The sequence below is a fragment of the Leopardus geoffroyi genome, chromosome B2 (assembly GCF_018350155.1).
Source record: "Leopardus geoffroyi isolate Oge1 chromosome B2, O.geoffroyi_Oge1_pat1.0, whole genome shotgun sequence".
NCBI classification, from domain to species: domain Eukaryota; kingdom Metazoa; phylum Chordata; class Mammalia; order Carnivora; family Felidae; genus Leopardus; species Leopardus geoffroyi.
Genome location: NC_059332.1, coordinates 64,716,195 through 64,741,331, shown reverse-complemented (window position 1 = coordinate 64,741,331; position 25,137 = coordinate 64,716,195). Strand labels below are relative to the sequence as shown.

Here is a 25,137-nt window from a genome sequence, read left to right as displayed (position 1 = left end):
TCATTAATCACCAGAGATATTACAAAATATCCAACATTAGTTGTGAGGTGTATCACAAGTAATTTGTTACTATTAATAGTATCAGTACCAAACTAAACATTATTTAATAAATTAGAATACAGTCAAGGTTATCTCTGTAATATCACTCTTACTCCTATTACAATATACTTTGAGTGGGAATAAAAGGAACAGAGCAGTGGCAAATGCCCATGGAAATCTGCATAAACCAGAGCCTTTTTGAAAATGTTTATTTATTTTGAGGGGGCAGAGGGGCAGAGAGAGGAGAGACTGAATCCCAAGAAGGCTCCACACTGTCGGAGCAGAGCCCGACTTGGGGCTCAACCCCACAAACCATGAGATCATGACCTAAGCCAAAATCAAGAGCCAGAGGCTCAACCGACTGAGCCACCCAGGTGCCCCCAGAGTGTACGTGAGAACTCACTGATTTATGAACAACATATGTCTATGTGTGTTACAGAGGAGAAAATAATCAGAACCACTTATAGAACTGAGTTAGGTGCAGCCATTTAAGATATGCAATACGGACATTATAAACTTTGTTTTGGAAGAAGTTTGATAAGATGAGTAAATGTTCACTCTATGTTAGAGGCAGAAGGGAGGGTTGAGCACACAGTGATATGTGTTTTATGAAAGAGCTGGGAGGAAGTTCACCTGTGTTAGAAGTGGTGGTCTCTGGGAGTAATTTTTCTTTTTAATGCTTTCCTGAATTTTCCAAATATTAAGTAGTAAGTGGACATTACTTAATGGCCAGAAAGAAATTACTGTAAAATTATAAAGAGGTACAGAACATTTACAAAGTTATCCTATAATCCTTTTACCTTCCTGCTCCATATACCAATTAAAAATATGTAATAGTAAATATTTAGAGAGGAGGATTTATGCCTTTCTGATTAACCTCACAGAATCAATTCTATCATATACTGAAAAGAAAGACTCAGAGAGCACAGAGTAACTTGATCCTCAGCATGTCTTCAGCTAACCTGCCGAAGACAATTTTGTAACTCCTTAAACATTACACAATTAAAAACTAAAACAAAATATAATCATGACATATCATTTTATCCTTCATGAAAATGTATCCTGTTCTTTGAGGAAAGGAGTAATAAAGACTAAATGGGTACACTTTAGTTAACAGTGTTCATTCCTAAAGGACTAAGTTAATGCCCTCTCCAGGGAGAAAAATAAAACAGCATTCAGTGACCTTCACTGAACTTCATGCATTAACCAACTGAAAGCATATCTTTTTTTTAATGCCCTGAAAAACATGCTTCAGGGTTATAGGGTTAACACAATACAAAATGCTGCCAAACTTCCTGTTATTGTTGTTGTTGTTCTTGTTGTTTTCTTAACCCAGGAATCTTCCTATGAGAATACAAGTTTCACATTGGGGTGATGGAAAGGAAGACTTCTGTCCTGTATCCATGCATCTTGTCCCAGAACTGCCTTTCTAATAACTCATGATTCTGAAGGGCACATAAAATATCGTAATAAGTGCATTTTGTGTTTTCATTTATTTCTTGGGAGAATAGCAGTCTTTATTAATGTATGTTCTTGACATATCATTGGATTCACATTCCCAACCATTTTGAATTACTACTTAAAATAGTCTTGTGAGGAATGCTAAAAAAAAAATTCTCAACTAAGTTGCTGAAGCACAGTTGTTTTCTATGAGTTGTACTATTCTAATTCTGCTTTCTCAAACACTATGAATAGCTACCTCAGGGTTCTCAATCTTTAAATATTATTTTTTTTTTAATTTTTTTTTTCAATGTTTATTTATTTTTGGGACAGAGAGAGACACAGCATGAACGGGGGAGGGGCAGAGAGAGAGGGAGACACAGAATCGGAAACAGGCTCCAGGCTCTGAGCCATCAGCCCAGAGCCCGACGCGGGGCTCGAACTCACGGACCGCGAGATCGTGACCTGGCTGAAGTCGGACGCTCAACCGACTGCGCCACCCAGGCGCCCCTTTAAATATTATTTTATAACACAGGAGTGTACCAGAAGTCTCTATTTTTTTACTTTTGGGGGAGGGAAATATCACTTTTCATATTTTTCATTGCTTGAAAGACAACATATAAATAAGGATTGATTTAAGTTTTGTTTTTTTTTTAATTTTTTTTTAAATTTTTTTTTTCAACATTTATTCATTTTTGGGACAGAGAGAGACAGAGCATGAACGGGGGAGGGGCAGAGAGAGAGGGAGACACAGAATCGGAAACAGGCTCCAGGCTCTGAGCCATCAGCCCAGAGCCCGACGCGGGGCTCGAACTCCCGGACCGCGAGATCGTGACCTGGCTGAAGCCAGACGCTTAACCGACTGCGCCACCCAGGCGCCCCAGGATTGATTTAAGTTTTGAAGTTGATGGTACTATTTTCTTTATTTGTACATAAAAAGGGGTCTACACAGGGTTTCTCAGCCTATGCACTACTGACATTTTTGACCAAATAATTCTGTGTAGTGGAGCGTTGTCCTGTACATCGTAGCATGTATAACAGCATCTCTGGCCTCTACATACCAGATTCCAATAGCACTCCCCTCCATACCACCCCATTTTGACAACCATAAACATCTCCAGACACTGCCCAAAGTCCCCTGGGGAGCAAAATCTTCCCTAGTCAAGAACTCTGGTCTAAGTCATATCATTCACAGAGAGCCACATGAGTATTATCTATCTTCTCTATCTACTCAAAGTCTTCAAAAAGTGAAATTCCTGTCTCTCGGATGTTGGGACTACTTGCTACTCTATTACTTTACTAATCCTTAAGTAGTCTACCTAAGGTAAACTACTAAGCAACTAAGCAACTAAGACTTCCCTTAAAAAAAAAAAAACAACGAAAAAAACAGCTGACAAAAAAACTAGAATTTAGATTTTAGAGGTAACTGTCACAATGAAAATCCATTTCACTTCTCTTGACATTATTTCCTTGTTTTTATTTGGTTGTAAAAGTCATCTAAATTATTTTATTGCAATGAATATTCAAACTTTTGGTTCAAAAGTCCAAGTAAAGAGATTTTCAATAAGAAGCAAATAACAATATAATTCATATAACGCATACACTTTATTCATAAACTTTAAAACTAATGTAGCAATAGAGAGTTGAGAATTTCCTTTTTATTATTTTACCATGTTTATTGGAAAATTTTCAGAAAATACAGAAAAGTATGTGGATTACCATAATTCTGCCACACAAAGATAACCACATTTAGGTGTTGATCTTTCTAGATGTTATTCTATTCATATAAATATATTCTGTACTATATCCTTAATAAATCACAACTTACACTCCATCCTACGTGAATTAAACATAACGTTTACTAGACATTAAGGACAAAATTTGCAATGATAAATATACTTAGCTTTCTCAAACAACTATTTTTTACAGCGCTAAAGCACACAATGTTGGGTATCTACTTTCAGCAATTATCTCCACATGCTACAATTTTTCTGTTTCTCTAACCCATATGCTTCAGCGGTAACAAGAGAGAAGGAAAGCTTCAGGTACAATTAGGGATTTTTTTTCCTTTTTTCATTCTATTCTATGTGTCATCTAGATATAGATGTCAAAAGTCCTAATTTTTCTGAGAATTCTAGGGGAAGGAAGAGAGGGACTTATATTTTCATGGCCACTCTTTATTTTCCTTTGTTCCGTATGGATCCACTGAAACAAATAACTAAAACCAAAAAAAAAAAAAAATCCTCACACAAGGCCATTTACATGTTTAGAAAGTCACTGAACATTTTCCCTTGAACCTTAGAAATCCTCTTAATGTCCCTTCTATCTCCACATTCAGGAAATCAGGAACAGTTTCAGAACCTTTGTAGCTCCCAACTCATACCACTTGCCTGATTTTCCATGCCCTTTCTCTTCTCTTAGGAGAAAGAGAAATCGTCTCTGTTTTCTACAGAGTTCTTTACCCCCTGCTTGGTTGCCTGCACCACTTCTAGGTCAGTGGAGAGCCCTGAGAGTGTTGACGAAACCAAATTCTTGATTATTGTTAAGATTTCCAGTCAGAAGAATCCTGGTAACAAATTAATCTAACTCCTCAATCCAAAAAAGAAATTGAGGAAACCACATGACTATTCTAATTTTATATTTACTGACCACAGTTAAAAGCATGGATCAAGGTAGTAGAATAGGCACTTGTGAATAATTAGGAGACCTGCGGACCTGAGACCAGGGACCCAACCTTACGTAACTGGGTAACAGAGGCCTCATCTCAATCACTGTGACTCCTTTCCATTCTCTATAAAATAAGAATAGAACCTATGCTAATAAGAACATTGGTGACCCACATAATGGTCCACAAAGCATGTTCAAACAAATTGGCTGCTTCTGCCCTCAAAACAATACAGCAAGAGAGATACAGCATCTATAATTATTATCATCCTCATTTATAGGCCCAGAGGAATTAGTGGCCTGGTTGAATCCCATTGAAGTAGCAGAGCTCAAAACTGTCTTTGAATTCAAATACTACACCAAGTGTCTTCTCTCTATTTGGAGGGAAAACTATGAAGATATAATGACATTACATATATAAAGTTTCTTTCCAAATGAAAAAAAAAAGTTAATGAAAACCCAACACGTATTGCTGTATTTATTTTCAGAGAACATTGGTAAGATGCAACCACATAAGAATGAGTTCAGGTATTTCCCACATTCTTTCCAAATGGCACAGTACATTATAAAATAAAACTTATCATATCAGGATTAAAACATTACACTATGATGGTAGTTTTTACTTTCATGATGATTCTTTAATTTTTCTGTACTTGCTTTTAACATTTATCCTGCTCCTTATCAACTGGCAGGTGATCCAAACATTTATTCAGCCTAGTCTCTTACACATGAGTGTGTCTGCTTGTGTACATGCACACACACACACACACACACACACACACACACACACACACACACATTTCTTCCTCCAGGGTTTCTGATAATGATTTGTTTTTGCCTTGCCTTTGACTATTTACAACACAGACTGCAAGTCCAGCACATTCATTTCCCAAAATGAACTGATTCTAAGAGACTCCCAGGAGCATTTCACAGTGGCCCCAATATTCTCCTTCACTGGCACAGAAAATTAACAATGTACTATATCTGAAAAATTTGAAGCCCCAAAAGCTCAAAAATGTGAACTCCTCAAATATTCTATGTTCTAGATTTCTAATTTCTTTTCCATAATTTTCATTCATTCCTCCCAATTGAACACATTTTTATGGAGTTTTCCTGTGTGCTGAGTCCAATGGTTTCAAATGATACAATTACTTCATCAAAAAAACCCCAAAAAACAAAAAATAGGCATTTAACAAAAACCCTCTCCATACTCAATCTATACTAGAATTTGTAGGATCCAAAGGCACAGTTGTTCTCAAACACATAAAAGAGAATCCACTACATTAGGAATTGCTTTTGAAGGAAATAAAGTAATTTCACTATATATCCATTATATTTGCTTTTTTAAACCACACATATACTCCTGGGGTGCCTGGGTACCTCAGTTGGTTAAGCTTCTGACTCTTCATTTCTGCTCAGGTCATGATCTCACGGTTCTGAGTTCAAGCCCTACATCAGGCTCCACGTTGACAGTGCGTACCACGTATATTTCTGATTAATATTTGTATTTCAGTACACTGGGAATCTAAACAACATTTTATCCTACCATAATTACCTTATTATTGTGGTTTCCCAACATATATTGATATAAATTTCATGCTATGACTTTTTTGCAATATTGAAAAATTTCATAAAAATAATATTCACATTTGGTTTAAAAAAAATAAGACAACAATCCTCCTCACACCCAATTGCAATAGTCTCAAAAAGGGAAAGTCTTTTGACTATGTTTACATTTGGAGACTAAAAAATTTAGTTGAAAAAATATAAAATTTAAATAATAAAATAACTAATATATTTATATACTTATTATATATCTCTTCATGTGCTTGATCTTCATCTATGTAAAATGGGGCTTTAGATCCTCTACTGTAGTACTTTTCTCAGCATTTCTGTAATTTTGATAATCATATTATTATTTTAAGTGTTTTTGGAAATCTCTACTTACACTTCTGTTTCTTGTCCAATAAATTTTAGTCACTTTTTTGACATCACTCTAGGTGGAATAAGGCTGTTTATGCTTCTACTTAAACCCTCAACTTTGGCTACTTTCTTTCCTCTTCTACCTCTGTCAGCTAACTATCCACTTACTTTTACTTTGTCAAGGTTGTAAAGTGAACTGTTAAATATTTGAGCTAATTAAAAAAATGTTCTTCTATTTAAGCGAGGCTGAATTGAGTTTTCTATCACAACAGAAACTCTCTTAAATTCACTGAGCACCCCAAACTGCTAACCCACTGGCCAGGAAAAGGGATGCTATAAAATGATTCTATTTTAGAAGCAAATATCATTGTTAAACCTATCAGTCATATTTGATCAAAACATATCTCATAAAACAAAATTATAAGATGAATTTCTTCAATAGTTCTAAGACAATATCATACTCAGGAAAAGCCTTTCAAAAATAAAACCATTGTAGAATATTATTTGAAAACAGGGGGATACATTATTTATTTTCTAAAAGAGACACTAAAATTGAAGGAAATGGGTATGTATAGTGATCCTTGTGAAAAGATCTATTGCATTTGAAACATATTCTAGGGGTTACTGTGTTAAGTAAAATGCTACTGAAGGGTTACATGGAAAGTGACCATGACTTAATATAATTTATAATATGTATTTCACTTTATATTTAAGTCAAATATTCGTTTTATCAGGGAGACCTCTGAGTTTGCATAAAACATCCATTAATATATGTTCCCTCTAACTTTAACTTTTCTTTTTTTTAATGTTTTTTTATTTTGAGAGAGCTCGCGCGCGCTCGCACAAGAGTGGGGGAGGGGCAGGGAGCGAGGGGGACACAAAATCTGAAACAGGCTCCAAGCTGTCAGCACAGAGCCCGACGTGGGGCTCGGACTCACAGTGTGTGAGATCATGACCTGAGCTGAAGTCAGATGCTTAACTGACTGAGGCACCCAGGCGCCCCTAACTAACTTTTCAAAATAAGTGTAATAAATTATCCCTGTTTTGTACTATACTTTTCTGCCTCTCTGAAGGTTTTGAGATTCTACACCTAGTGAATCAGATTCCTCTTCCTTTGCGAAGCAAAACCACAGCAGTCTCAGACCTTCATGTTGTCTTCACTATATACTCTGCTTACGTTATGCTCAGCTTATCACACCAGGGTTTATGTATGGTTCAAAATATGTTATTCATGCCTGTAATAATTCACATCATTTCAGAAAGTATTTTAGGTAGCTTAAATAAATGCATGCACACAAATATAAGCTAGTAATATATAGGTGAAAAATAATAAGCCAAATATTATGTTTATAAAAAATTTGCAATGAAACAGGCCATAATACCTTCCTAAATCGAGCTGTAAATTTCGTTCTGAGCTTCCTGATAGTTGAAATAAAAAGAAGTTGCAAAGATTTCAATTCAGGGGAAACAAAATTTCTGTTAATACTAAACTCTAAAAGAAATTTCCCTTAGGGACTGTGGTCCGAAATAAAATGAGGAGGGAAGCCTAGTGTGCCATTACCAGTGTTTTTTGGAATTTTCTCCCTGTTCCCCCATATGCATATAAAAGTGTCTTGCCATAAATACATCCCACAATGAGAACACTCTGCAGGGTCAGGTTCAAGCAATCAGAAAAACACAAGTTTTGTAAAAGCAGAGTTAAAGAGATCTAATATCATGGTTCACAAAAGGAATTTTCCCGCATCCATGTCAGAACCAGAAAGAAAAATGAACAAATTATTTTTCTATTCTCTCTATATAGATATTATTTCACTATTCCTAATAATATCATTTTCAAATGAGTAAACTGCATTCAGTGAATTGGAGAGAAGTCAAACAGAAACCTGATTTGTCAAAGACACATAAAAATTCAGAGGCATATCAATGATCAGAATCCAGAAGATATGAATCAAGTTATTCTTCATACTTATTCACGAGGGAGTCTTAAGATGATTGTATCTTAAATGTAACAATACAGAAAAAATCAAATTGTCAGTAGTCATATACCAAGATCATGTGATACAACTTATTAAAGGCTGTATGTTTCTGTATTTAAAAAAAAATTATCTCTACAAATGCTAAAACTACCCCCAAAGTCACAGCTTCTCTAGTAAACATTTAAATGTGTGTTAAAACTGGCAGCTCTCTAAGAGTGACAGCTCTCTTGTTCCATATTGAACAAATGATGAAGAAATCATTGATGAAAAACTTTGAAAATATCACTTACTGAATGAAATATCACCACAATGAAGTCAGAAATATTACCCAGACAATTGATAAAATATTCATTCCCTTTAATAAATGGGTATGGAGTCATCAATTATCAGGAAACTACCAAACACTGGTTTTGACTTAAATACACTTAATAAGTCATGGTCATTGGATTCATACTGATTGATTCTTCCACAATTTTCACTCAGAAAATGAAATCTGTGCAGTTAATTAGTTGAAAATAACAACTTCTGGTTCAATTAAATTTAACAAATTTCACATTCTAGTGTTACCATATGTACATTTGTTTGAAGTAATAATTAAACTTCTGTATGAGATTGCATATTTTGGAACAAAGTAAACAAATTACATTATGACATGGAAATACCTCTAAAAATACACATTTGCTTTCCTCTTTGAAAATTAAGCACAAATGCTTTAAATGAATCTCTAATAAATGGCTGCAAAAGTTACTTGATTATATAGGTATAAATTTGACATAGCCATTAATAACTTCTACATAAAACCATGCACACTGGCAGTCAAAGGATACATTAAATTTCTCTCTTAAAACCATATCCATTAAAAAAAGAAAAAGAAAGAAGAAAGAAAGACAAAACAAAACTTAGGAATGTTGCTTTGCTCTAGAATTAGGCTGGAGCTTCATTCATATTTAAGTTATAGGAAAAATGATGGGATCAAAAAATATTTCAAATTGGAAAAATGTGCAGAGGAAATATTGCTGGGCTTCTCATAGGCAAGTACCTTGATACTTGCTTATTGGTAAAACAGAAAAAGAATAAACATATTTCAGGCTACTGTGCACTTGGTACAACATCTCACAAAATCTTAACAAATGCTGCCTAGGTGGATCTCAAAGCACCTTGATAAGGCATGCAGAGTTAGGGATATGATGTTTTGTTAACAGTTAGCCATTAAGAGATTTGCTCAATCAAGAATCTGGATCTTTTGACAAAACTCAGACTTGGGGTCTAAGCCTAAGCAAGGCATAACAGTTATAAGTGTGATTTGATTTTAACATTTGCAAATGTGTTACCAAAAACTGTTTTCATCACGGCGTAGTCCACTTTCAATAAAGAGCTCAATAAAGTTTACATGACCAACAATAACAATAGCTAAGGAATCCTATTCATATCAAATAAATAACTATAGAGTGACTATTACTTGCAAAGTATTGTGATTAACAACTAGAGTCATTTATAGCAAGTGGTTTATTCAAGTCCTTTCTCTCTATATATGATAATTTTCTATTCAGCTATTTTATCCAACCTCTACTGAAGACACTGTGTGACTTTGTTACAGAAATAAAGTTCACATTACAGATGATTTGTATATAAAACTACATTTTCACTCGAGTGCAATTTTCTTTTAGGAAAAAAAAAAGTTGGCAGTGCCATGATCACCCGCGTTTTAGAGCAGGATAGAAACTAACCTCTGTTTCAGATACCTGGTGTTCTGGCAAATATTAATACAAATGCATCAACCTGAGGACTGTCTGTCCGGTTAGACGCTTTAAAGCAATGTTCTAAAAGTAAAGGCCTTAATTTGAACAGTCAACAGTGCTACTACGTGTTTGTGCAGTTTTCTTTCACATGAACTTTCGGCAGAAAAAGAGTTTAAAAGTAGGGATTGAGGTGACCTACAAAAGCAGTACGTCCAGCGTTCCCATTTTCGTCAACACCTTCTATTACAATACAGTAATTTAAGGACCAGACCTGCCTCCATAGACTCACTTCGTGACACAGCTCCGGCCGGCCGGACTTGACTTGCTCTGGGCGCCGGGATCTGGGTCCCACCTCAGGTCTCTGAGCGGTTTGTTCCCAGTGGATCAGGGCGGGTGTGTTGCCGGAGTCGTGTTCCATTGGCTACACTCTTGGGGACTGGCCGGGCTTTCCGACACTTGATTGGACGGAACTGCCCCCCGTAGGCCGAGATCATTGGAGGGTGCGGGAGCCAGGGGGCGGAGCGGGTTCCCCAGGATTCTTGACCGAGCGCGCTCAGCTGCGGAGCAGGGCGCCCGGTGCCCGGCCGGAGCTGGGCTGGCGGCCGCGGAGGGAGGACGGGAGGGTCCTGGCGTGGAAAGGGTCTCTAAGGAGTAGTGCGGTACCGGGGCTAGTAGCCGGCTGCCCCGAGGGCAGTTTCAGATATCCCCAGGCGGCGGCGGCTCTAAGACAGCATCTGTCACCGCTCTTACACAGTCCTCCTTGGGCCGGGCTTCGCTAGCGGCGGCTGGGAAGACGCGGGACCCAGCGTGACGAGCCCATCAGCTGTCAGGAGAGCGGCGAAGCGACCCGAGGGCGGCGGCGAGAGACACACAAAGAACGCGGTGAGCGGCGGCGGCGAAAGGGGGCGGCAAATTCGGGACGGCAACTCCCGGCCGCGCCCGCCCGTGCCGCCGCCGCCGGGGCTGGGTCCGAGGCCGCGGAGACAATGCGGCCGGGCTTCGACCCCGCGCGCCTCAGAGTGCGGGCGCCTGCGCTCCCCGGCCCCTATTTGACCGTCCCTCGGCTCGCCCAGCCCCTCCCGGCCAGCTTGGCCCCCGCCCGGGGAAGGGGCGCCCCCTCGCTCCCGCAGCCGGGAAGGAAGTCGGCCCGCGGCCGCCGAGCCCGGCAACTTGCGAGCCGGGAAAAGTTTGCGGCGCCTCCGCGGGGCGGCGCGGCGCGGCGCGGCCCGCCCCTGGCGTCCACGGTCACCGCCGGTGACTTTCTGGACTCGTCGTCAGCCCGGGCCGCGGCGCGGCCGGTGGCGACTGCGGGGAGGGCCAGAGTACGTCCGAGGGCTCCCGCGCAAGTGGCTGCGGGTGAGTTGGCTTTTCCGGCACGAGGGGCTTCAGCGGTCCGGGGTGTCTGGGTTTGGGAGAAGGCAAGGAGAGTGCCTTTTAATACTTTTTAGAGCTGGCGGGGAGAACAAATAAAAGTGCGATTGCTTAAGAGTCGCTGACCTGCCACTGACTTGTGAACCGTATCGGTGGGAACCTTTTAGGAGCCAGAACTACTGAGGGCCTGTGCGGCGTGGGGGTTGGGAGGTGGAAAGATTAGAAGGTCGCGCACCAGCCCTGCCTGTAACTGGCTCTGCGTGACCTTGGACAAGTGACTTAACCACTTAGATCTCCTCATCGGTGATACATGAGGCTAGAGCTACATGATCTGTGGTGTCTTCCCGTTTTCTAAATACATCTCGGTTTGAGATTTTCCTTGGGCCTCAGCGTGGTACACGAATTATGAACCAGTAGGCCAGGATATATTTACAGGCGCATGGATTCACCTTTCAGCCTGCTGATAAGTAACTTTTAAGTCTGATGTTTTCAAACAGTAATATTTGAGGGTTTGAGAGGGTTTTTTTAGTGAGAAATAAACTATCCTTTGCTTAAAAACACTTCTTAAAACTGATCTACTTTGCTGCACCATTTGGAGTAGTAGGAGCCAGGCTGGGGACAGAGAACCAAGCCTGAGGGTAAAGTGGCAGGTGCCTCCAGCGATCCCTTCATCCCATCTCTGACTCAATTTAGGGGGAGAACAAGGCTCTTATTATACACACGAGAGAGTAAACAGGGCAGGTGTTTTGTTGTCACTGTTTTTCTGTATTGCTTCTTTCTACTGAAAACTTTTGTGTGGAGGGCAGTGGGGGAGTAGTGGTCTCTAACTTCTGGCAAAGGAAAAGAAAATGTCACTTACAACCAAAGTAACTCTTAAACTAATGTAAATCTTCCTTACAGAAACAGTAACACATAACGCAAGTACATCTTGATCTAATTTTAATGAAGGATTGAAAATAGCTGCTATGTTCAGTATCACTGATGCCAAGATGGCTTACTTACATAATCTTCTTTGTTGGGATGTGTTAGTGACGTGTATAATTTTGATAAATTATTAATGTTAAAGGTTTAGTCTGAGAATGCTTTTGGAATATTGTCATTACAGGTTGTGTTGCAATACAATGGAGTGTTAACTTTCCTTTATAATGATAACCTGCATTTTTTCCCCAAAAAGTGAAATCAAGCATTTTCCCTAACCCAAATTCTTTTAACTATTAAATATATATTCGTCAGTACAGAATACAGGAGAAGTTATTTTGTTCTCTCAATAATAAATTTTCCTAGTTTTCTCATTATTTATGAGCATGCCTTCTAGGAGTTAGGTGCTCCACTGGACATTTTCTCTTCTTGTGGAGCTTATAACAACAAAAGATGATTTCTTTTAATGTAAGTGCATAAGTATACTCAATAAATACTCACTGGAAAAAATACCCAGTGCTCAGATAAGAATAATTTAAAATTCTTTTCGCCCATCCTTAAAGAGAATCATTATCATGCTTTAGGGGAAAGAGAGAAGGTGTCAAAGAAAACTGGCAGAAAAACCGAGCTTAATTCCAGTATCTATCCTGAAAGATTGTATTTTAAAATAGGGATACAGATTTAGAAACAGACAAAGACAATTGATAGGGTTTATAGGCAAAAGATAGCAATACTGATTTAACATAATACATTTTATGACCTAGCTTTCTTTGAAGAGCACAAACCTTTGAAAAGGTATGTTTCGTGAATTATCAGTAGTTGTTTACATTGTGATTGAATGTCTAATTAAATGGCCAAATCATAACCATAATATTTCAATAGAGTGTTATCTGATTTTTAAACTCATTGTTAAAATAACATGAAATGAACCTTTCAATGTAGTTGCATGAAGGAAAGTATACCTTTTGAAATCAACTAAATCTGCAGTTAAAAAATTAACTCCAATCTTACACCAAATATAAAATAAGCACTGGAAGTAGCATCTTTCCAAGAAGGTCTTCACTCTAGACAAATGCTATGTGTGTAGAGGGATCCTGTGTGGACCACATCATGTATGAAATATTCTGATTTTCCTAAGGGAAAATAGTCTATGTATGTGTAATAGTCTATTTGTTGACATAAGGAATTTAAGTCCCCAATATTTACAAGCCTGGAAACTTCTGGAAAGCCTTCTAGACCTATTTAAAAGTAACCACTCAACCTAAAACATGGCATTGATATTTGAACAACAAGCTGACTTTGTAGAATATGCATTCTCCTCATAGCAGGTTTGCTGGTTTGGCTGTCTTACAGGGGGTTAGAGCAGTGAAGTGAGTATGGTCCTTTGACCACTTGTATCAGAATCTTCTGTAGCACCTGGCAAACTTCAGACTGCTGGGCAACTTCCTACACTTAAAGGATCAGAATGTCTGTGAGCAGAACCTAGAGTCTGTATTCTTAATAAGCTTCCTCCCAAAGTGAGAATTAATCACACTAAATTTTGAGAATTAGAGTTTTCTTGTCAATGTTTAATAGCAACTGTTGCTTTCCCCAAGACCATTTAAAAAGTACTCCTACCCCACCATGCTCTCTGCCCTGATCACTTCCTCTCCAGCACCAAAATTGGTGGTTTCATCTCTTAGTTGTGGCCAGGGATCTTCTCACAAGCCACTTCTATAAGCAAGCCAAAATACCACCTACCTTCTAATTAATAAGCACAGTTAAGGCTGCTTTGGAGCACAGGGCCAAGAGACCCCTTCTACTGTGGTATATTCCCACCACCCTCTCTTCCAGTCACCTCCTAAGTCAACTAGAGAGATTAAGTTTCAAGCAAATAATTGGGAATGGACCCCAAGGAGCAGAAGGTGTGAGAGGGAACAGAGCTAGAATGCAGCATGGAAACCTATCCCCTCAACATAGTTTAACACTCATATTTGATGATTTTAGTTCTCAAGCTGATATTTTGGCAGTCAAGCCAGTGGCTGAACCCAGGCCCCATGCTGTCTGTTATTAAAACTTTCATTTGCAAACCCATAAAATGGCTTCTGTAACCTCTGTATGCATAAAAGCCCAACATTTCAGTATTTTCATGTTTATTGAAGAAAAAGGGAAGAGTTTAGGAGAGAAGTTCAAAGCATAGGCTAAGGGGTCAGCCATACCTGATACAAATCCTAGCTTTGCCATTTATTAGCTAGGTGACTTTGAGCTGTACCCTCTACCTACCCTCTATGCTTTAGTTTCCTTACTTGGAAAATGAGGATAATAGTATCCACCTCATAGGAGTTGTTTTGGTAATTATGTAATACACAAATTAGTGACAGATAATAATTTTCACTCAGTACATACTCCATATATGTACTTTTAATTTATTATAGTAATTTTTTAAAAATTTCTTTTCTAGCCCTGGAGAGTTGCTGTAGAAGAGGGATAAGAGAGGAAGACAACACAGGAGGAGATAAGTCACTCTGGATACAAGGGAAGGTCATACCACTATATAGTAATTATTGAGCAGAGGGGAAAGGGACAAGGGAAGGAGTAGACTGCAGTCCAGCTAATAACCTGGGTTTCCTCATGTATCACCCTGGCTCAGGTGCTGTCTCCTCTACCCCCTCCCTTTTTATACCCCTTTATTTAGTACTTAAATACTTTTCTGATTCACTTTGAGAAACATTGATTATGTTGTCTGCCTCAAAATGTTAATCTTGGTTTTGGATTTTAGGCTCTGTGATCCTCAACCTTGCAATGGCTTAGGGGTAGCAATTGTCTCCTCTTGGAATCTAGCCTTTGGAATTATTGAAGGGCGGAGATTTCTATCTCTGACCCCAAAGGAATAGATCCAGAATCCATCTCCAAATTTGCCTTGTCAGAGAAGCGTATGCCGTCAAGACATGGCGATGTGATCAGACAGGCCACTGCCCCTGACTTTGAAAAATACCTTTACTTTCTAGAGCTCATGTACTTTCTAAAGTACTTTGTCTCTCATTAGCTTACTTTCCCCTTACAAACAGTCCTGTAAAATATTAACATTAGTAGACAGACTCCTACAAGGCCCCTCAAATCTTGCAAGGCTATTCTTTGCTATCTTCACATTATTTTTTTTTTATTTTCCTAAAATTGAAAAACTTTCATCATTTTCTATTTGTACCCATATCAAATGGAGCCTCCTCTGCTTGGCTTATATGGTGACCTTAAAACCAATGTCCTATCCTACTCTGAATATATTCTCCACATAGTTCCTGGAACATGGAACACTTAACCACCGGCCTTAGCCCATATTGCTTCCCTTATTAGTGATGCCTCCTCAAATCGCTCAGATTCTACCCATTCTTCAGTTTCTAACTCCTCCTTGGAGCCTTCCTAGATCATTAATTCCTTAAAGATTACATCTTGCTGTGAATTCCAATGGTAGCCACAGCTATTTGGTCAATTATAACCTGGTATTAAAGTCCTAATGGAGAAAAAATATAGCATAAATTTGATAAGTAGAAGAAAACACTAGACTAAGTCAGTTTTAGAAGACTTGATGTCTACTAAAGAGCTGTGGGAGCCAAGCCAGATTGCTTTACCTTTGTGGTTTAACATTTTCTGAGCTGTTAACGTTAAGAGTTTGGGGCAGATGATGTCGATGGTTCCTTCTTATTCTGAGGCTTTGGGACAACTTGACCTTCCTAATGTCGGATAGGATTGGGGCTCTTAATTGAGTTCTTGGATAAAAAGGTCAGGAATGGGCACTCAGTTCCTTCAGGACTTGTTCTATCCCACAGATTTCTGATGCTAAACATGGCAATTTTTGAAAGCTGTCTACCTTTTTTGTTAAGCTTTTTAACCACAAGCATTCAGGGAAGGTTAATGGGGGTGAATTAGGTAGCAGGATGATGCATTAAGGATAATAAAGAGTCATTTTGTGAATGACTTCCTATGAGGGAATAAATAAGGTCAGCTATTGAATAAACCATACATCTTAGCATTTAAAATTTACTTTGCATTTCATCTTCATTGAGTAGTGCTATATATAAAATACAGTTATATTTTCTTCTTAATCCTTTCATAAGTTGAAAAACGTTAGAATAGTCAAACTGTAGGATAGACACTAGATTACTTTCCATAGTAATACATGTTGTAAGTCTGCGTGTCTGTGTGTGTGTGTGTGTGTATGTGTGTGTGTGTATCATATGCACATTACACTTAAATTAAGAAGGGTATCCCTAAGTTATAAGGTGCCATTATACATTGACCAGATTTAAGAAGAATATCTCTTTAAAATGTGTTGACATTTAATTGACCTTTGAAAGTTCATTCTGTTAATCATACTCAAAGTGCTAAAGCTATGGTTGACTGCTCTGGTGTTTTTACATTCAATCGTGCTTAGCATATAAATTCTTCAGTATAATTGTTACTTATTTAGCAAGAGTTTCCTTTCTTCTTTGGAAATATGAGTTGTGTTTTATTTTTGCATCTTTTTTTTTAACTTTGCTTCAGACTGGATAGTGTTAGAGGTTTGAATTGAAATGCCTTCCTGTCATTAGTTGTATGGGGTGTGGCTCCTTAATATAGGAGTAATGGAAATTTCTTGCTTAGTGGAAGCATACTTTTCTTCTGGCAGAAGTTTGAGGTGTGCTGCTAAAATTTAGAGAAGCTTAGCACCTCAACACTACATATTTTTAACATAATAAAGTTTTGAAAATCTTTCAAGTCCATTTATGTAAACGAAAACTATCAGTATGAATACTTCTCAATTATTAAACAAGGACTCAAAGGATTTGTCTTAATAGTAAACTCTTAATTATATTCCTTGAATCGCTGTGAGTGGAATTTAACTTTATTATGAAGGATGTACTTGTTTTAAAAAATGTCAAATATGTTTCTTTTTAAAGCTTAACATTTTATTACTATCACCTAGAGAACTTCTGCGGAATTGTTTACAAATTTCTGGGTATTAAATTTATGAAATCAGTCTGTGTAAATAATTTTTAATATGGTTCACTGTCTTACATGTTTCTAAATTAATATTTCTAATGATCATGAAAAAGTAGCTACACTTTTTGCTAAATGTTAATAGAAAAATAAAAACGTATAATTTCCTGTGTTTGCTAGCTTATCTTTGAGATTCTAGACATGGTTTGCAAAATATTTTTATCTTAAAAGCTGTTTTTAAATAGAGAAGATAAAGTTTAAAGCATAGTTTTTATTTTCATGAGGTCGTCTTACACTTTTCACCTGTGTAGCTCCATATTTGAGACGTGTTCTGTTCCCTGTTTTATAAGTTTTGATGTCATGATATCCTTTATTTATTCACATATTATAAGCATGGTAAACAGTCTCATCTCGTGAAACTGACCTTATTTTCTCTTCATTGTCTCTCCTTCCACAGTGTCCTTTTTTTTCCCTGCCTTTTTCTGTTTCTAGTTTTACAACTTACGCTGTCCTTTTCATCTCATTATAGCCCCACTTCCAAAGGAAAATAAGTTCTTTTGCCTTAGCCCAAACATTTAACTTCAAATTCTATCCTTTTTTAGAATATACAATGAAGCCTCTTAAGGAATATTATCTAAATAATGCATAAAGGATGCAAATGACTGCAGTGCTGAATTGCAATGCTGCAATGCAATGTACCTGAATAGTCAGACATAGGGTATCTCAGGCTAAGGGTGAACTCTAATACTTGCATTTTGTAAACTGGTTTCAACAGGTAGATTGATTTCTTCCTTGGCAATTAAGTGTCTCAGGACCAGGCCAGATTTGGTTAAATACAAAATGTTTAGATAAAGCATGGTTCCTTGGGTTATCTTTCCTGGCAGTTCTCCTGGATTAATGACACATACTGACAAAATCAACACATTTGCTCTTCTTTTCTGTTTGAAGTCTATTTTATCATCATACAGAGCTTTTTGTCATTTCAATCCATATATATGTATTCACAGATATTTTATTTTCATTTTACTAAACAAATTTTTGTATTATTCTTTCATTTATCAAACCCTGTTCTAAATACTTTAAAAATATTAGTTTATTTAATTATCTTGACTCTATAGTTATAGCTATCACTATATAATTATAGTTATTATTATTGTATAATTGAGACAACTAAGACACAGAGTTTTATTTAATGGTGGGCCTTAAATGAGGGGAGACTGATAAGGGTAGGCAGAGTGGTTAACTTAGCAGTAGTGCTAAGAATCAATAGGAAGATCTGAAAGAGTTTTGGGAAGATGAGTCTACATGGAAAGGGTCAGAGACTTAGCTCAACCTAGTCCTAATTAGCAATATGTCTTCCGTTCTCAATTGTAAGCCTTGGGCAGAATCAAGAGCCAAACTTAGGAGACACTCCTCAGTCCTGGGAAGTGATCATTGCATGAGAAGTGACCATTGCCATGGGTTTCAGCTGAGGTGGGCTGTACTGCCTCATTGTGATTCTCAGGGTTGCATGAACCTATATACCTTACCTCCTCCTAGCATTTCTTAGGACTCCAGCTTCTTTCCTCCTGCAGAGTTTTTAACTTCTCTCTCTGCTGGAAACTTGGGCATTGTAAATATAAGTGGCGATTTTTTTTTTCCCCAGTCTAACCCCAGCCCACTTCATTTTCTCTTCTTGCCCTAATTTGTGCATTATTTTGAAAATGTCAGTAGTGTTTACGTGTGTGTGTGTGTGTGTGTGTGTGTGTGTGTGTGTATTGTATGAAGTTTAGGGACTGATGTTAAGCAGCAAGATTAAAGGACAAAGTTATCTTTTCTGTTGGAATTGGGGATGGAAGAAGATAAGAGAACAGCTAAACGCAAGAAATATAAAGGAGAGAGACAGAGAAAAGATATGTGGAGAAAAAACGGTGGTGAAAAATTGAAGAAAGAGAATTACTGATTTGCTTCACACCCACACCTCCTCCCCAACTTCACACTAACGGAGGCGATTTCTCTCTCTTTTGCCTGACATGAGGTTCACCAGGAAGTTATTCGCCTTGGGAGTGGAAAATTTCTCCCTTTTGCATTTTGAGACTTGGGTGTGCTGCTTTGAGATGCCACTGGTATCTAAGTGATATTTGTTTATACTGGATATTTTTCACTATAGCCTTTGTGGATGGGGCTTAGAATACAAACAATACTGTTAGCAGAACTGCAGGTACTCGATTGCTATGTTTATTTTATTAGTTAAAAAACTGCCAGAGCCCTAGGACTTCTGAGCACATTTAAAAAATACCAGAGGCAATTTTAAGAAATGCTTTAGAAAGAAAAAATAAGAAAAGTTAGGACCTTCAGACTCTAGAATGCCAACCAACATGGTAGGTTTCTTTTCAATTAATGTTTTCAAAACCTCTAAATTAGGGTAGGTTCACTAGTTATTGTCTAAAGTGGGTTCAAATTATTCTTCTTATATATAAGTCTTCATTTCTTAGTAGATAATTTAGGTAAAATTGTGGTACTTTTGTTGCATAGAATGTAAAACTAAGGTTAATTCTTTAGGGAATTTGGGATTTTTTTGGATGCTGCTTATTAAATCATCTCTAATGACTTCTTGGTCAGTTCACAGGTCTGAATATATTTCTTAATAATTTGCAATTGTATTGGGACAGAATCACTGAAATTGTGATGTTCCCAGATAAATCTAACATGTATGGTCACTTTTATCCTTAAACTTTCTGAAAATTCATTTTATAATTCCCTGAAGTCTCTCTCTATCCTAGTGTCTGTAGAAAGGTACATTATTTAGCAGCATTTATGAAAAACACCCAGTTTAAAAATTATTGAACTAATCTAAATGATAAAAGTTTTGATTTGAAGAAATTAATTTATTTTTAAATGGTTGTTTCTCAGGTAGAGGGCCCCAGTCTTCACAGGTTTGATTAGATCTCCATTAGTAAAGCAAAGAAAACGAAAGATTTTTTTCTGTCACTGCATGACAATAACATTGTTCAGACATTTGAAGAATCACTAATAAATTACCCTTCTAGAACAGAAAGGGAGAAAAGGAACTTTTCTTTCTCATTTGTTCATTTTCATTTTACCCTTTCCTGTAACCATGGAAATTTTTACTTCGCTCCACTGTTCATCAAAAGTTTCCCATTTGTACATTCTAGATTACTACCATATTAAATTTTCTTAGAATTAGACAGAAACAGAACCTGGGCATTTAGAAGCGAATGGAAATCATCCCATGCCTTCTCAGATTCTCCTCCCCAAATGCAAGAGGAGCAAAACAGAAGTTGGTGGCTCCTCACTGTTGCTTCTGTGGCTGTCCTGTTTGGTTGACCTAAGCTTTTTTACTTCCATTCTTAATGCTAAAATCTACAAATGAAATTAGGGCCACTTATACTGTATTTCCCTCATCACCCATCCCTGGTGGTTCAAATTTAGCACAAATCTGCTGTGAGTACATATTAATTAGGCTAATATAATAGGATGAAATTATAACATGAGTTTTTCAATAACTGTATTTTGAATAGAAGTATGATTTTAGCTTATGAGTTTAGTTATTTTGTTGGAAATCTAGAAAATCCTTATGTGAACAACTAAACTGCTGATAGCCCCAAACAGTGTAAGTCAACCATTAACTTGCAGTAAACTCTGCTGAAAGTGTCTTTGATTTTGAGATGCAGTGAGCTCTTTCAAATTAAGTTTCCCGTTTCTACATGGAGTGGTGTGGAGGTCTTGTAACCTGATTTCAAGGTTGAACTCTGAATAAGACTTTTTTGTCCCTGTTTTCTGTATGTGATGTCACCTCAGGTATAAGGTATATGAGCCTCTTTTCTTTTGCTATTTATAACCCAAATCTCATGCCAGACAGTATTGGAGACAATTAAGTTCTTCTATAGAAAATTTCATAAGTCATCTACTAACTACTGTGCCTGTAAATACATACTCTCAAACTATTTTGTAGTCCGGCTATTTTTAAAAATGTGTGGGTGTGGGAAGTGATGGTGAATGAAGTCAGGGTAATTGGTGCTTCTTTGTATTAAGAAAAATCACACTAGGTAAAGGAAGACTTTTCTATGATTTGTATATGTTTAATTTCAAAAAATCCTTCCAACCCTCTCCTACTTCAGCTCCTACCCCTACCTCATAAATTCAAGCAATGAATGAAGGAATTAGAGTCATAGGATTTTATAGCTGGAAGGATTTTAGAGCAAATCTGATTAACTCTTTTATTGCACTTGAGGAAATTGATGTTCAGTGATGTCAAATGAGATCATATAACTGTTTAAAATTCCAAATGACAGGGGCGCCTGGGTGGCTCGGTCGGTTAAGCGTCCGACTTTGGCTCAGGGCATGATCTCACGGTCTGTGAGTTCGAGCCCTGCGTCGGGCTCTGTGCTGATGGCTCAGAGCCTGGAGCCTGTTTCGGATTCTGTGTCTCCCTCTCTCTCTGCCCCTCCCCTGTTCATGCTCTGTCTCTCTCTGTCTCAAAAATAAATAAACGTTTTAATTATTTTAAAAATAATTTAAAAAAAATAAAATTCCAAATGACATTAGTAGTTTATTTCCATTAGTAAACACTGTTCTGATTGATCTCCCTTAACATGTTCAGAATCAGACGGTAATAATAAGGAAAAATAACTAACATGTGTATAGTACTTTGTCATATGTATGTCACTCCTCAGAAGAACTCTATAAGGTATAGGTATCATAGTTTCCATTCACAGAGAAAATTGGCTCAGAGATCTGTCCATGCCAGTCTCCATCAAAAGGGCCCAAGACTCCCATCTTCTCACCTTGGCAGAAGCTTCAGCTGGTCTCAAGACAGTTCTCACATCTTTTGTGTTATAGCTTTGGCTTTAAACTTGAACCAATTATTAACTTTCATCTATTTTATCACTTTTAAAGAGGAAAAATTTTTAAAGAGCTATTTGCTTATAAATTTTGCAAAAGGGAGCCTGGGTGGCTCAGTCGGTTAAGCGTCCGACTTCGGCTCAGGTCATGATCTCACGGTTTGTGAGTTCAAGCCCCGCGTTGGGCTCTGTGCTGACAGCTCAGAGCCTGAAGCCTGCTTCACATTCTGTGTCTCCCTCTCTCTCTGCCCCTTCCCTGCTCATGCTGTGTCTCTCTCTGTCTCAAAAATAAATAAACATTAAAAAAAATTAAATTTTGCAAAAGAAAGATGCTGGATAATTTAAAATACAGTGTATTTTAAGAATCTCCTTATCAACGTTTTAAAAATTCAGCCAGTATATATTGAGTACCTACTATGTGAAAGACACATTATGGGCTGCTCCAGTAGACACAATAGTGATTGAGACAGAATCAAGGCCTTCAGGGAAGAGGCTCATGCAATCTTCTCTCCCTTCAAAGGATTACCTGCATAGAGAACTGTTCTTAAGAAATGTATGGCACTGTCTACATTACTCTTGAGATAAGAAAGCTACTACATTTCACCCTTGTGTTAGGGATGCCGACCCCCAGCACAGTCAAAACTCCATGTATAATTTATGACTCCCTAAAACTTTACTAATAGCCTACTGGTTGACCAGAAGTCTTACTGATAATACAAACAAGCAATTAACACATATTTTATATATGTATTATATACTGTTTTATTACAGTACAGTAAGCTAAAGAAAAAAGTTACTATGAAAATCATAAGGAAGAGAAAATACATTTACAATACTGTGCTGTATTTACCTGAAACAATCAAATGTAGGTGAACTTGTGCTGCTCACACCTGTGTTGTTGAAGGGTCGGCTGTAATTCTTATGTCTGAAATGGATCAATTTCTTCTGAATATTTGTATTAAAGTATTCACATTCAAGAAAACTTTTAAAATACAGAAAAGTAGGGGGCATCTGGGTGGTTCAGTTAGTTAAATGTCAGACTCTTGACCTCAGTGCAGGTCATGAGTTCATTGGGCTCCCTGCTGGGCATGGAACTTACTTAAAAAAAAAAAAAAGAAAAGAAATACAGAAAAGTAGAAAGAAAAAAGTCACATGTATATTCTGCATTTTACCATGGTAATATTTATGTCATACATACGGTTTTTTTGTTGGCTTTTCTTTTACCTGATGGGGTAGATAATGTTCTGTATCATTGTATAGCTTTGTAAACATGTTTTAATGATTATGTAATTTTAGAAAGAGTCGGTTTCTATGTGTGTCAATAATCTGGCTATTCTATGGCAATTACTGATGTTATTTTATACAAAATGATTAATAAAGTCTCTAACCTGGGCTACTACTAAGAAATACTTTCTAAAGGTATTTGAAAAAAATAATGAACCAAGTAGCAGATTACTTTCAAATCTTTCTTTAAGAGCATCAAAATAATTTTATTTACTTAAAATTGAAATGTCAACTATGTGTAGTTTGACCTACATTAGAAATGGATTTTTTGAAATTGTGAAATGTATAAACATATATTTTTAATAATTATTTTTGAGAGAGATAAAGAGAGGGCGAGCAGGGGAGGGGCAGAGAAAGAGGGAAATACAGCATCCAAAGCAGGCTCCAGGCTCTGAGCTGTCAGCACAGGGCTCAACACAGGGCTCAAACCCCACGAACCATGAGATCATGACCTGTGCCGAAGTTGGATACTTAACCTACTGAGCTGCCCAGGTGCCCCAAACAGAAATATTTTTTGAATACAGTTTCCTTTAGAGAATTGTGTTCTTCTGAAATCATTTCTCATTACTCTGAAGGTAAAGTATTAATCATGCTGAATTTTTACTATTGGAGGGAATTTAATCTTACAGCTTTGATTAAGAAAAACAAGAACTTCTGAATTCTGCCATGTGATTATTACAATGAAATTTATCTTAAATTCACCTTAATGGCCCTTTAGAAATATGATTTTATGTTTCAACAGGACTAGGAAAGTATTCCTAGGTGAGAGTTGCCTTTTTTTTTTTAAGGTTATTTATTTTTGAGAGAGAGAACATAAGGGAGGGGCCGAGAGAGAGGGAGAGAGAGGACTCAAAGTGGGCTCTGCACTGACAGAAGACAGCTTGATGTGGGGCTCAAACCCACAAACGCTGAGATCATGACCTGAAGCAAAGTCTGACGCCTTAATCACTTGACTGACTGAGCCACCCAGGCACCCTGAGAGTTGTTCTTTGTGAAGAGTCTAATGGAAACCTGAAGTGGGGAAAAGCTGAGCCAGCAGGTTGTCAGAGGGGTGCAGCCTAGGAACTGCTGCCAGTGATATGCCTGAGGGAAGGGAAGGAGAGGGGATGGGAGGAGTTGGATGGAAAGTCCCTTATTAGCCTGAAGGCTAGGATGCCCTGACCCTCTGGAATCCCCCTCCCTAGTGAGAAAGCCAGCCAGAGTAGGAGAGAGGCTGGGGCAGATGGAAGAGTAAGGTAATAATAACCAAAAAACTGATAAACTGGAAGAGTTCCTGACTGGAGAACCCTGGCCTAAACTGTAAATCAGTATTATTTTAAAGGAGATTTTGGCAAATGAATAAATACATGTTGGTGAATGAGTGAATGAATTGTTTTATCACCAAAAGATCTGGATATTTGTTTCTACTCTTAAAGTATTTTTTTTCATTAATTTTTATGCCCAATTTACAATGCAAACACAATTTTTATTGAATTTTCACTGTCTCATATTTATTCAAACTAACACCTTCCCCAACTGCACAAATGATTTAGAAGAGCTTATAATAGGCAAAATATCAGAATAGGAAAGTGAGTGTATGATTCCAGCTCTCCAATCCTAGTGTTACCATCTGTGTGATGATGGTAGTAAATGTTTCATCATACCATGGCAAGGATAAAATGAGATCATGCATAAACATTGCTTGGCATACAACAAAAATGATGTATTAAAGTTAAGGCTATAAACTTGATACATACAGTTTATTAAGCTTAATTCTCTATTTCTCACTACCATTTTATTAGAGATTGTTAATTGAACAAAAAATACTTACATTAATATCTAGAGTAGAAGAGATTTTATTCTTTGTAACTGTAAGCCCTATACTATCCAAGATACCGCTTTTCTTCCTAGAATTTGAGTTTCTCAATCTTGCATGTATGCACAATCCATGGAAAAATGTACCCAGTAAATTCCTACAGCCTCCATCCATTTTCAACAGGCAATGAA

General features: G+C 37.5%; 1 protein-coding gene and 1 long non-coding RNA gene across 5 annotated transcripts in view; one reads left to right on the top strand and one right to left on the bottom strand.

Moving 5' to 3' along the window:
- The window catches only part of LOC123608597, a 395,339-nt gene extending 385,150 nt beyond the window's left edge, over positions 1-10,189 (bottom strand). For 3 of the 4 annotated variants that reach the window (XR_006717318.1, XR_006717320.1, XR_006717321.1), the window contains exon 1: positions 10,071-10,189. This is a non-coding gene — a long non-coding RNA (uncharacterized LOC123608597). Of the gene's footprint in view, positions 1-10,052 lie in introns of all 4 variants that reach the window. The other variant, XR_006717319.1, reaches the window with a different exon arrangement.
- Positions 10,190-10,767: 578 nt separating this feature from the next.
- On the top strand, positions 10,768-17,429 carry LOC123608595 (putative uncharacterized protein encoded by LINC00472). Its single transcript, XM_045498706.1, has 2 exons — positions 10,768-11,137; positions 14,511-17,429. Exons 1-2 carry the CDS (start codon positions 10,768-10,770, stop codon positions 14,615-14,617), a joined length of 477 nt encoding a protein of 158 aa, XP_045354662.1. The 3' UTR covers positions 14,618-17,429.
- Positions 17,430-25,137: the final 7,708 nt, after the last annotated feature.

Bases quoted from the DNA above. Each gene is read 5' to 3' on its own strand.
- LOC123608595 (XM_045498706.1), top strand. From the start codon at position 10,768: ATGCGGCCGGGCTTCGACCCCGCGCGCCTCAGAGTGCGGGCGCCTGCG. The intron at 11,138-14,510 runs GTGAGTTGGCTT...TTTCTTTTCTAG, and splicing joins TCCCGCGCAAGTGGCTGCGG to CCCTGGAGAGTTGCTGTAGA.